Source organism: Bos grunniens, chromosome 11, assembly GCF_055505025.1.
Source record: "Bos grunniens cultivar Pamir isolate PY7600 chromosome 11, Bosgru_T2T1.0, whole genome shotgun sequence".
Classification (NCBI taxonomy): Eukaryota; Metazoa; Chordata; class Mammalia; order Artiodactyla; family Bovidae; genus Bos; species Bos grunniens.
In genome coordinates, this window is record NC_141175.1 from 94,285,516 (window position 1) to 94,298,483 (window position 12,968).

The following is a 12,968-nucleotide window of genomic DNA, read 5'->3' on the forward strand; positions in this document are numbered from 1 at the left end:
TGCCCCAAATTTAACTCCCCTCTGCTTTGCAAAGATTAAAAAATACTGATGCTTAGGAGTGTAATTTACCTGCCTGAAAGGTCCCTGCTTAATGGAGTGAGGGCAGGGAGAGTGACACTAACGTTTATTGGGCAGCTCCTTTATTAGATGTTATACATATTTTTATTTCATCTAACTTAGTCCTTAACAGTCGGAGAAGGCAATGGCAACACACTCCAGTACTCTTGCCTGGAAAATCCCATGGATGGAGGAGCCTGGAAGGCTGCAGTCCATGAGGTCACTAAGGGTCAAACCCGACTGAGTGACTTCACTTTCACTTTTCACTTTCATGCATTGGAGAAGGAAATGGCAACCCACTCCAGTGTTCTTGCCTGGAGAATCCCAGGGACGGAGGATCCTGGTGGGCTGCCGTCTGTGGGGTCGCACAGTCGGACACGACTGAAGTGATTTAGCAGTAGCAGCAGTCCTTACCAGTAATCCAGAGAGGAAGATACTGTCCCATTTTACTCATGAGAAAACTTATGGTCCAGAGGTTAAGTAGCTTATCCAAGACCTTAATAGTAAGTGGTGAACCTTGTAGAATTCAAACCCTTCTCATCTGACATACATTACTAGTTTAGAAGTGAATTTGAATATTGCATGAATTACTGCATTTATTAACACTAATAGCTGAAAGTGTGCCATTGTTCAGTTGCTAAATCGTGTCCAACTCTTTGTGACCCTAAGGACTGCAGCATGCCAGTCTCCCCTGTCCTTCACTGTCTCCTGGAGTTTGCTCAGACTCATGTCCATTGAGTTGATGATGCTATTCAACCATCTCATTGTCATCCCCTTCTCTTCCCACTGGAGTGGGTAGCCATTCCCTCCTCTGGGGGATCTTCCTGACTCAGGGATTGAACCCAGGTCTCCTGCATTGCATGGCTTTACCATCTAAGCCATCAGAGAAGCCCAAAGTGTGCCACAGGAAATGCGCAAAGAGATTCTTGTAAGGTGTGACTTGGAAACAGTCTTGAAGAGTGAGCTTGGTTCAGAGAGCTAAGGGTATTCTAGGTAGTACAGTATGAATAAAGTGTGGAAGCAAGAATGTTGAAAGTGGTCAGGAGATTGCAAATAGACCCATTTGGCTGTAGCATACATTTTTAAATTTAATTTTACTTATTTTTGACTGTGTTGGGTCTTTGTTGCTGCGCTGGCTTTTCTGTAGTTGTGGCAAGTGGGGGCTATTCTTCATTGTGGTGTGTGGGCTTCTCATTGCGGTGGCCTCTCATGGAGCATGGACTCTAGGTGTGCGGGCTTCAGTAGGTGTGGCAGATGGGCTCAGGAGTTGCAGCGCACAGGCTTAGTTGCTCCACAGCACAGAATCAGTCCAGAGTCTCCTGCATTGGCAGATGGAGTCTTTACCACCAGTGAAGCCCCTGTAGCAGAAACTTTTCATTAAGTATTATTGGCTAGTAAAATGTGAAAGGTAGATTGAGATTAGATTATATACTAAATGCCAGGTTGACAAGTTTGGACACTATCTTGCAGGTAGCAATAAAGTGGTGAAGGTTTTTATGTAGAGGAGTGATGGTAAATGCTTTAAGGATATTAGTAATGACAGAATGAATTGGGATGAAGGGCAGCTGTGGTGAGAGTGATGAGAGCTTGCAGTAGGGTTGTGATGATGGTGAAAGGAAAAAAAATTCTATATTAGAGATTTTGACAGGAATACATAGAATTTTATAGTTAAAAAAAATTAGTTAAAAATGGAAAATAAGATGCTTTTGAGCCTCTGTGACTGAAGGAATTGGTGTAGAGAACAGTATTGAAAATGGATAGTTTGGGAGAAAATTCCAAAGTCAGTAAAAACAGTAGCTAAAAGTTGGCATAAAGGAGAGAGGTTCTTCAGAAGTATTTTTTTCCTCTGTCTTCATAGATAATTTTATTAAATAGTCCTAGAGTTACTGAAGATTCACATGTCTTAACTGAAGCTATATTTTGTGTTGGGCCAGAATACTATAGCTTTGTCAGAAACATGCAGTTGATAAATTTAATTAGTTTTAAATTTTTAAATCATCCCAGCAGTCTCTCATTTTATTACAATATTTTATTTAGAAACCTTAACCTAGGCTGGCAAATCCCATGGACGGGGCAGTCTGGTGGGCTACAGTCCATGGGGTCGCTAGGAGTTGGACACAACTGAGCGACTTGACTTTCACTTTTCACTTTCATGCATTGGAGAAGGAAATGGCAACCCACTCCAGTGTTCTTGCCTGGAGAATCCCAGGGATGGGGGAGCCTGGTGGGCTGCCGTCTCTGAGGTCACACAGAGTCGGACAAAACTGAAGCCACCCGAGGAGCAGCAGCAGCAGCAGCAACCTAGGCTATTCTACATTTTCTAAAATTTGATAAACACATGTTGAGTAAGATCTTATTATCTGAAATCTCTCCTCTCCCAGTTTCCTCAAAACTCTAGAGCATACCCACCCTATGAAGCTCAACTCAGGTATTCTTGACTTCTCCCAGAAATAAATCCATTCCTGATGTTTTTTAGTGTTGTTGTAATAATGACACAATCTGTTTTTCTTGTTACATCGTTTGCACTTTGCCTATAGGAATCATGTTTTACTTGGCTTGAATACTTCATAATGATTGTCATATTAGATAAAAATTTTTAATAAAGTGAATGAATGATTCTGAACTCATTCCTTTCCACTAAAATCAAAAGGGTCTGTGCAGGGAAGGGGGGAGATCTTTGGTGATAAACAAGAACTGAGAACTTACCGACCACAGCAACTGAATGTTATTTTCACCCCATCCCCCAGTGGCATGCAGGATTTGGACACTTCTAAGAAGTTTTAAAAGGAGTTGTAATTGCCGCTCTGCACCTAGGACAGCACCCAGCGCAGCATAGTGTACAGGAACTCTGGCTTGAGGTTTGGGGTTTGTATTCTGGATTCGGGAAAGAAGAGCAAGTTTTTGGGAAAGTTTAAAATCCTCATAAACAACTCTAAAAATGTATGAAATGCAGAATGGTTTCATGGCTTTGTTTCAAAATGTTTTACACTGGCTGTAGAACCCACTTCATGAAGTAGTTTGAGTTAAAATGATCTAATATTTGTGTTTTAACTTTCAGCTTTGTGTTATTCTTGGAAAATTTCGCACCACTTGTGAATTCCTTGAACCTGGGCATTGCAAACCCACTTCTGTTGGGCCCATCTCCTTTGCACTTTGCTCAGATTAAGACTCAGTTGGCGCTGCAGCAGCTGAATGCCATTGCCTCACATAGTTCAACACCACCTTATACTTTATTAAATCAGGCTTTCTTGAAAATAGCCATGTCGAGACCCAGGTTTAATCCTCGAGGAAACTTTCCACTTCAGAGGCCACGAGCACCTAACCCTTCTGAGATGAGGCCTCCAGGACCATTTATGAGGCCTGGATCTATGGGTCTTCCAAGATTTTACCCAGCAGGGAGAGCCCGTGGAATTCCACACAGATTTGCCTGCCATGAATCTTATCAGAATATGGAACCACAGAGAATGAATGTTCAGGTAACTCAACACCAAACTGATCCAAGATTGACCAAAGAAAAATTGGATTTTCATGAAGCACAACAAAAGAAGGAGAAGCCTCATGGTAGCCGATGGGATGATGAGCCTCATATATCTGCGTCAGTGGGAGTGAAGCAGAGTTCTGTAACACAGGTTACAGAGCAGAGTCCTAAAGTACAGAGCCGCTATACAAAAGAGAGTGCCTCAAGTATCTTAGCAAGTTTTGGATTATCTAATGAAGACTTAGAAGAACTCAGTCGCTATCCTGATGAACAGCTAACTCCTGAAAATATGCCATTAATCTTGAGGGATATAAGAATGCGAAAAATGGGGCGCCGATTACCTAATTTACCTTCTCGGAGCAGAAATAAAGAAACACTTGGTAATGAGGCAGTTTCGAGTAATGTGATTGATTATGGGCATGCAAGCAAATATGGCTACACAGAAGATCCACTTGAAGTACGTATTTATGATCCTGAAATTCCAACCGATGAGGTCGAGGATGAGTTTCGGTCACAGCCAAGCATTTCTGCATCTGTTCCTGCTCCAAATGTGATGTGTAATTCTATGTTTCCTGTTGAAGATGTGTTTCGACAGATGGACTTCCCCAGTGAGTCCTCCAGTAATCAGTCCTTTTTCCCAGTTGAGAGTGGAAGCAAGATGTCAGGTTTACACATTTCAAGAGGACAGTCAGTCCTTGAACCTGTAAAATCTGTCAGCCAATCCATTAGCCAGACAGTTAATCAGACAATGAGTCAGTCTCTGATTCCTCCTCCTATGAACCAGCAACCTTTTTCATCGGAATTAATTTCAACTGTAAGCCAACAAGAGCGGATCCCACGTGAACCTGTCATTAATTCGTCTAATGTACATGGATCGGGAGGAAGTAAAAAGAATTACCAGTCAGAGGCTGACATCCCCATTCGGTCTCCCTTTGGGATTGTGAAAGCATCCTGGCTACCAAAGTTTTCGCATGCTGATGCCCAGAAGATGAAGAGACTTCCAACTCCTTCTATGATGAATGATTATTATGCAGCATCTCCAAGAATATTTCCACATTTGTGTTCTCTGTGTAACGTAGAATGTAGTCATTTGAAGGTGAGTGTTTTTAAAGATCACTGTATCATGATAACTCAGTGCCCAAGTTTCATCTAAATTCTCATATGTATGCTGGTGTTAACTAGTCATTAAGGAAATGGCAGAAATTGTGATTGCAATGTCAGTGCTTAGTTGTAATCTTAAGTAGCCTGGCCTAAGTATTGAATTGAGTGTTAGGCTTTCTGTATTCCTGTGACTGGGCACACCACATGGATTTTTCCATTTATTTTGAACTTTTGAGAGGTTATCCCAGAGAATGCAACATAAAATTTATATGACACAAACTGTATTTATAAGACAATGTCACATGAGTTACCTTTATCTGAATAAGAGAATCTGTTAGTAAAAAATAAAAATTTGGAATAAAATATTTGTACTGCACACTTTTAAAGAGACAGTATATTTTAGCTTTGCATGTATCTTACCTGTTTTGAGCTAAAGATAGTTAATGTTGATTTAAATATTTTCTGACTCTATGATTCTTATCTGGATTTTTAGTGCTTCATGAGAAGGAGCTTCCTAAGATAACTAAATCCATAGCGTAGCAAAATTGAGTCAGAATGAATTATTGGGACCAGCTGTGGGCTCAGAGCATAGAGTGTAAAATGATCTGTACAGAGAAGAGTCTTTAAAAAACAAAGGAGCCTTAGGTGTCTTCATGGTTAGGAGAGTTAGAATGAAAGTATTTTACTGAGGTCCTGAGGAATAACGTAGAATATATTGTTTGATAGTAATCACTGGTGGATTTGAGTAGAATTTTCTGAATATGTTTTATTTACTATATATGTTTGGAAACTACTGTTTTTTCTATTTATTAATGTGATTTGAAGATTTATATTACATGTGACCAGGAAGGAATGTATTGCAGTATTTCCTATGGGAACAAGCTATGATTCAAGGCTGTAGCATTGGTTGTATACTTTAATAGGCTTAAAAGTCTATAGGTGTTTATTCCCTTGGTTTTTTTTCTCCTTCCAGTATTGTCCTTTTATTGTCTTTCTGTTACCCACTCACCAGGTTTCAGCCAACAAGAATCTGATACCTGGAACTGATGCTTCGGTCAGAAATGTTGTTGAAAGCAAAGGAAATCAGCATTCTACCTCATTTTAGCCAGATTTTCTGAGTGCTAATAATAATTGCCTTGCTCTGTCAAAGGGAATAGCAAAGTCTTTAAAAAATCTCAGCACTTAGTTAAAATCTAGCCCTGGCCCAAGTACTGAATTGAGTGTTAGCCCCTCTATGTTCCATTTATTTTGAACTTTTAGTTAGTCATGATGAATCTAAGAAAAAATAATATCTTAAAAGTTTTAATTTTTATTCTGTTGAATAGAAAATACACACATTCAGTAACTGTTTACTGGTTACTAATTTTGTACATGATGCTACATTAGGTGCTGGAATGAAAATAAACTACATAAAGTTTATATGTTGTTCTTAAGCAGTTTATACAGTCTCACTGAAGAGAAAAATTACACACCTAAGGAATTTTTTAAAAATTAGAAGGCAACAAATAGTTTGGTGATTGTAATTGACTTGTTTGGATAGGCTGTAGGGAGAGAGAGATTTAATATTTCTATCTTGATTGTAGGCTTATATCAGTTTAGGCCAGCATTATCAATTTACCAATACTTACTGTGTATTTCACAGTGTGTAATTAAAAATCATGCTTTCTGGCATCAGAAGACTTCTATACTCCAGTTAGATAAGACTTGTTGAGTGACTAGGTGCACTAAGTCTGTCTGGATTAAAGTGATCTGGTAGAGAAGACTTCATGGAGCAGGTTGAAGGTGGTTCTTGAATGATTAGTAGGCTTAGATGTACCCAGGGGAAGAGGGATGACATTTCAGATGGGAGTAACAATGATAAGTTTGAGGGGCCTAGAAAAACTAGCCCAGGGAGTTTAGATGTGAAATGAGAGGCATGAAGCTAATTAAGATTCTTTGATTCGTGAAATGACACATTAAAAAATATATTTCAGGAAGATAAATCTGACTGCTGTGTGCAAGATGAATAGGAATGAAGAGAGAGAGGGTAGGACGCCTAATTTGAGGCTTCCCTAGTTATTCAAGTGTATGTTGGTGACAGTATGGATTAATATGATAAAAGTACAATAAAAATAAAAATCTTCCTCACCCAGAGATCAAACCTGAGTCTCCTGCACTGCAGACCGATTCTTTACCATCTGAGCCACGAGGGAAGCCTGTAATGTGATAAAAAGACATTAAACATTAAAAGAAATCATTTAATGATTATTAGAGTTCATAGAAATTAATTGCCTTTTTAAATGAACAGATACCTTTTAACAGCCGGAACAGCACAATGGACCTAACTAATGAATTCTTCTCTACTAGATGACAAATGATAGGGATTTGTGAACATGGACTTAGGTAGTATAACCTACCTCTCTTGTTTCTGTGATGTATTTTGTTGCCCTGTAAGTGTGCATGTATTTGACATTATAAATGTGTAACCAATAAATATAAATTATCAACTGCAAATTTTTTTTGCTAAGTAACAGCTAACGATGTTACCTACCCCTGAGTCAAAACTACAGTCTGAAAAAGACAAGAAAAATGAGGAATTTTTTTTTTTTCTAAATTGAGTTTCAGACATCAGAGAAGTCATGCTTAGTTTAGAAGTTATGTCTTTTTGACTGTCACAGTTGGTTTAGAAGTCTGTCCTTGGTTTAAAGCCATGTCTTTCTGACTAAAATAATTCAGTTCAAAAAAATACTGACATAAATGGTTTTTTTAAGTAGTTGGTAGATAAGAGAGTGATATGGGTAGGTATTTTCAAAGTTGGATTCTGGGTCCACTCAAGTCTGCAGTCCTTGCTGCATCTTCTGCCTAGTAGGTAATTATTACTCTCTCTCTGGAGAGGAGTCCCGCTTTTGGACCCTTGTCTTATTGGAGAGTAGAAATTGGGGTGGTGTAGATATATTTACTGAACCTAAAAGTGAGTAATGTCAGTAAAGTGGATGTGTGTGTGTGTGAACTGGACAGAGTATGCCTTAAATAACTTTCAGCTGTCAGCATTAGCTGATAGTTGCTATGTCAAATGCATGTCTAGTATTCTATCTTCATGTTTTTTCAAGAAAAGCTGAAAGTCTGAATTTTTATATATTGGCAACTTATTCAAATAAAACACTTTGTGGTCCGATTAAATCATGCCCATTTTGATACCTGTCAGTGTGTCTAATGTAAACAATATCTAGTTACTATCAAAGATACGGGTTTAGCAGTACTAAAGACTCCTAACTGCCAGTCTCTTCTAGCTTCCTATTTCCCTGAGCAGGATATGCAGACTTTATTTTTTGTAATCCACAGTCAGTTCCATGGCTTAATGAAATACTTTAGGGTTTGTCATAACCTGCTGCTGAGTATTGCAAGTAGCATGCACTTGTTTTCAGATAGTTCTTGACAAGGCAGATTCCAAAATTAGTGTCAACTGTGGTTTTTAACTGGATAGTTCTAGTCTTTGGCAATGACAGACTAAAATGTTTTTGAAATGGAAATGAATAACATTTTCCTCAAGGAATGTTTTAAAATATGGAAGGAACTGTTCAGTAAGTTTTCTACCTGTCCAAATATTGGAGACACAATAAAACGTTACTCACACTTTGCTTTTAACTAATTGTTTCACTTGGGGGACTCTCTTTGAAAATTGTAGTGCCTTAAAAAAAAAAATCAGATGTGTCTTCCAGGAGCTTTTTATGGGTACAAAATATAATTTTAGGGCAGCTTGTGAGTGAAGTTAAAGGAGAAAGCATTTTGTTCATTGTCAAGCTCTGTATGTAAGGCATATTATGTCTTTGAAATGATACTGCTTTCCACTATATCCTGAAAATAAATGTTTTGATCAGCAGCATTTTTTCATATTTTTACTAATCTTATCCTTTGTCAGTATATAGTGAGTACCTTGTTTGGAATGGTATTGGCCTGAGAGGTAGGATTTTTTGTTGTTAATGTTGTTAGCTTGAAGTTTAGAGTTGTAAGGCATCAAGACTATATTTTGGAGATGCCATTTCAAATACCATTCTATTTATAGAGTTCTTGATACTGTCTGTAGTGCGTGTTTTTTTTTTAATATTTGAGATGAGTTATTTCTGATCCATGCTTTTATTTTCTCCAAGTTTAAATGTATGTTTGACTTCAAAATGAGTATCTATGGGTAGGATTTTTAAAATGTTTGCCATAGCTAAAATGTTTTAAAATGGCAGCAATGAGTTGATATTAAGTGCTTTTATTTAGAGTCCTTTTATTTTTGTTTGTGAAATTTTTATTGAGTAGCCATATGGTATTTATAACTAGGTTTGTTTAATTTTTGAAAAAACAAAGGATGCTGTGTCATGTTAAAAAGCCTAATGTAATTAGTCAAATGAGGAATGTTCTAATTTGTGCACTTTTCTCCTTTTACAATAGGATTGGATTCAGCATCAAAATACATCTACTCATATTGAGAGTTGCCGACAGTTACGTCAACAGTAAGAACAATTTTTTTCATTCTTATAGGTGGCAAATTTACAGAATAGTTAAATGTTTCAGGTATGATTGTTTGACACCTTTAGTGTGGTACTTTGGAGAAAAATATTTTTAGAAAGCTATTGCCTATTTGAAATACTAACTTTATACAAATTTATTTAAACTTTTTCTAAAAGAGAATTAAATACAATCCTTTTTTCTGACTCCTTCCCAGTAGGTAAATTTAATATAATTGGTTCGTTCCTGCTGCCTTGCCTTCCTTGGAATAGTTTATCTGCTTCAGAATACAAAGCCTTCCCTTCTCCTATACTTCCCTCTCCTTCTTCCTACCCTTTCCTCAAAGAATAACTAACTAAAAACCACTCAAACCAAACTCTAGTATTTAATTTCAGGTCTAAATCTCTCTTGGTTTAGAACCTGTTTTCAGAAAAAAACCCTTAAGTAGGAAATGAACAAGCTAGATATGGTGCTTCCTAACCATTGGTTCTTCAGTTCTTTCGCCTTTTCCTTCTTTAAGACAGGGCACCTATGAAGGTAAAAAGTGTGATTTTCTCTTGCGTCGTCTGGAGTTAACATAAAATTGTGTTCCCCTAGTATCGTTAAACATGCTGATTCAGTTGTGTGTCAAATTCCTGGTCATTATAATGATGATGGTAACATGTTCTTGAGCAAATGAATTTGTGACAGCTGTTTTGGTTTTTCACATTGTTCTTTATGAAAATGTCACCACAATTTTTTTGAGATTATTCATGACTCTCCTTATCATACATGATAAACCTTTCTCGGACTAGTTTTTTGAAGTAGGGACATTTATAAGCTCATTTAACTAGGAAGCTTGAGTGTTTCTAGTTTTAGGAATGGCTGGATTAGGTGCTCAAAAATTAATGTGTCAGTAATACTTTCATTTCTTGTCTGTTCCTTTCTGCTTTGTCTTCATGAGGACACTTCTCCACAAAGCAAAGTGACCCCCTTAGTTCCAGACTTAAGTGATCTGAATATCTTCTTGTCTGTTCCTTTCTGCTTTGTCTTCATGAGGACACTTCTCCACAAAGCAAAGTGACCCCCTTAGTTCCAGACTTAAGTGATCTGAATATCTAGCATTCCTGGAGTTAAAAATAAATAAAAGCACTTCTTTTCTCATAAATCCTGCGGAAGTCTTTGGTTTGGGTCTTTTGGACCACTGTGGGTTAGTTGTCCATCTCTAAACCAATTACAGTGGTTGTAGGAATAGGGTACTATGACTCAGTTGGTGTCATGTGCCTACTCCTGATGTAGAGTGTGATAGAAGCCCTACCTGAATCATATAGACTGAGAATAGAGAGTTGCTTACCTGTATAGATCTGTGCACAAAGACATTGGTTGTCATATAAAGATAATTTGTTACTTAATTGGACCATACTGCCACTGTAAATGGAAAATCTCTCCTAAAGTCACAAATTTTCCCACAGAAACTCAGTGGGATGTCTCATTTTTATGAAGCTAGGGGATTTAGATGTGAGGGAATTAGTTGATGTAGGTAGGCATTAAATGCTAGTTACAGGAGTCTAGCTACATGCACTGCCATTAATTTTCTATGCCAAATGGCATTTATGCCTACTGAAAGCTTTTTGTGTAGATAAGCCTTTTTTTCATGTACATAGGACCCTAATTTTAAAGCAGGTAGTTTCCGTGCCTGGTACTTTGTTGTTCTGTTTTACATTTTTACCTTTTTCAGGTACTCTTGAATAATTTTTTCATGGCTTTCTCTCTATTGCTTAAAAAACAAATGCATTAGATTTGATTAGGTGCTTTGGATCTTTGCAAGACAAAACATATGCTATTTCATTGTTTTTTTATAAGCTGCATTGTGCTTCTGTACTTAAATCTATTTAGTCATTTCTTTACTGATGTACGTGTGAGTGCTCAGTTGTGTTTGACTCTTTGTGACCTCAGGAACTGTAGCCTGCCAGGCTTCTCTCACCATGGGGTTCTCCAGGCAAGAATACTGGAGTGGGTTGCCATTTCCTCTTCCAGGGGATCTTTGCAACCCGGGGATCCAACCTGTGTCTCCTGCAACTCCTGCATTGGCAGTGGATTTTTTTTTTTTTTAAAACTACTGAGCCACCTAGGAAGCCTGTACTGATATATATTTAGGTTTCAATTTCTTTTCTTAAAGGTTTATTATCTCTTCTCTCCGTCTTATTGAATCTTTCTGGGTTATGACACAGAAGTAAAATTGATTAACTTGAGAAAAGATAGTGCATTATCTTTAGTATTAAAAATAATAATTAACATAATAAAGAGCTATATGCTTGTGTGCTGGACATTCTTCTAAATGCTTTTTACACAGTGTAATCTTCAAAGCAACTCTGTGAGATCATATTTCAACCCTGTGAAATAATAATATTTCATAATATTAACTGAAATATTATGTGAGAGATACATGTAATGATTTTTTGTGATTTTACCAGTGAGAGGCAGCTTCCCAGCTGTCACACCGCAAATAATTGGCACAACTAATATCTAACTCATGGCTCTTTGTTAAAACTTTTTTCCCCTCAATACTTTATTCTGAAAAGTTGCTAAGGTGCAACAAATTTGAAAGGATAATAAACATAGTCTTCCTCTTTATTAACCAATTGTTAACATTTGATGTGTCTATTATACTTTATATGGACATTTTTAATATTAGTTACAGTTTTTAAAAACTAGTTGAAAATACATTGCAGTCATTGTAACACTTCACTCCTTAATTCAACATCTACCTCTTAAGAAAAAGGAAAAAAAATTTTAAAGCTTTTATTTTATATTGAGGTGTAGCTGATTAATGAACAATGTTGTGATAGTTTTAGGTGAACAGGGAAGGAACTCAGCCACATGTATGTATACATGCCATTCTCCTCCACAACAGTTGACTTTTGAAATGTCTTGTCTTGTAGACTGTTCCACATTCTGCACCTTTCTGGTTTTTTCCTCTTCATTAAATTCAGGTTGAACATTTTTGTCACAAAAACTTTATAGGTAATACATATACTTATGTATCACATTGGGATATAGATGATGTCGTTTACTTAGGTCCTTGTTCTTAGCCATTATATTATATTGTCATGTATTATGCTTCTGAAACATTTTAAAAAACTCGTTAGGTAACACACAGGCAGCAGATATAAGAACATGTAGTCTAGTGGTTAACTTAGATCTAAAACATCATTTCACATCTGAAATATTATTACCCCCTCTTGAATTGGAAAGCTCTGGAAATTTAGTAATTTCTCTGTGTTGGCAACAAGCTGTATTTCCGGGATCGCACGTAAGAGAAAGCTAAGGCTTACTTATATTAAGTAACTGACTTTCAGATTGTTGTACTCAATCATGTCTGACTCTCTGTGGCCCCATGAACTGTAGCCTGCCAGGCTCCTTGTCCATAGGATTATCCTGGCAAGAGTACTGGCTACTGCTACTGCTAAGTCACTTCAGTTGTGTCCGACTCTGTGCAACCCCATAGATGGCAGCCCACCAGGCTCTGCCGTCCCTGGGATTCTCCAGGCAAGAACACTGGAGTGGGTTGCCATTTCCTTCTCCAATGCATGAAAGTGAAAAGTAAAAGTGAAGTCGCTTGGTCATGTCTGACTCTTCGCGACCCCGTGGACTGAAGCCTACCAGGCTCCTCCATCCATGGGATTTTCCAGGCAAGAGTACTGGAATGGGTTGCCATTGCCGGAGTGGGTTGCTATTTCCTCCTCCAGCAAAATGCAGTACTTGGGTGTAATCTCAAAAACAACAGAATGATCTTAGTTTGTTTCCAAGGCAGATCATTCAACATCAGGGTAATCGAAGTCTTGCCCCAAACACTGATGCTGAAGAAGCTGAAGTTGAC

General features: G+C 37.7%; 1 protein-coding gene across 22 annotated transcripts in view; it reads left to right on the forward strand.

Annotated features, from left to right (window-relative positions):
* The window catches only part of ZNF638 (zinc finger protein 638), a 143,745-nt gene that overhangs the window by 62,652 nt on the left and 68,125 nt on the right, over positions 1-12,968 (forward strand). For 12 of the 22 annotated variants that reach the window (XM_086323860.1, XM_086323861.1, XM_086323862.1 and 9 more), the window contains 2 exons: positions 3,116-4,631; positions 9,053-9,114. In XM_086323860.1, the coding sequence (XP_086179986.1) occupies positions 3,116-4,631; positions 9,053-9,114 (1,578 nt within the window). Of the gene's footprint in view, positions 1-2,804; positions 2,916-3,115; positions 4,632-9,052; positions 9,115-12,968 lie in introns of all 22 variants that reach the window. The other 10 variants (XM_086323873.1, XM_086323874.1, XM_086323876.1 and 7 more) reach the window with 2 other exon arrangements.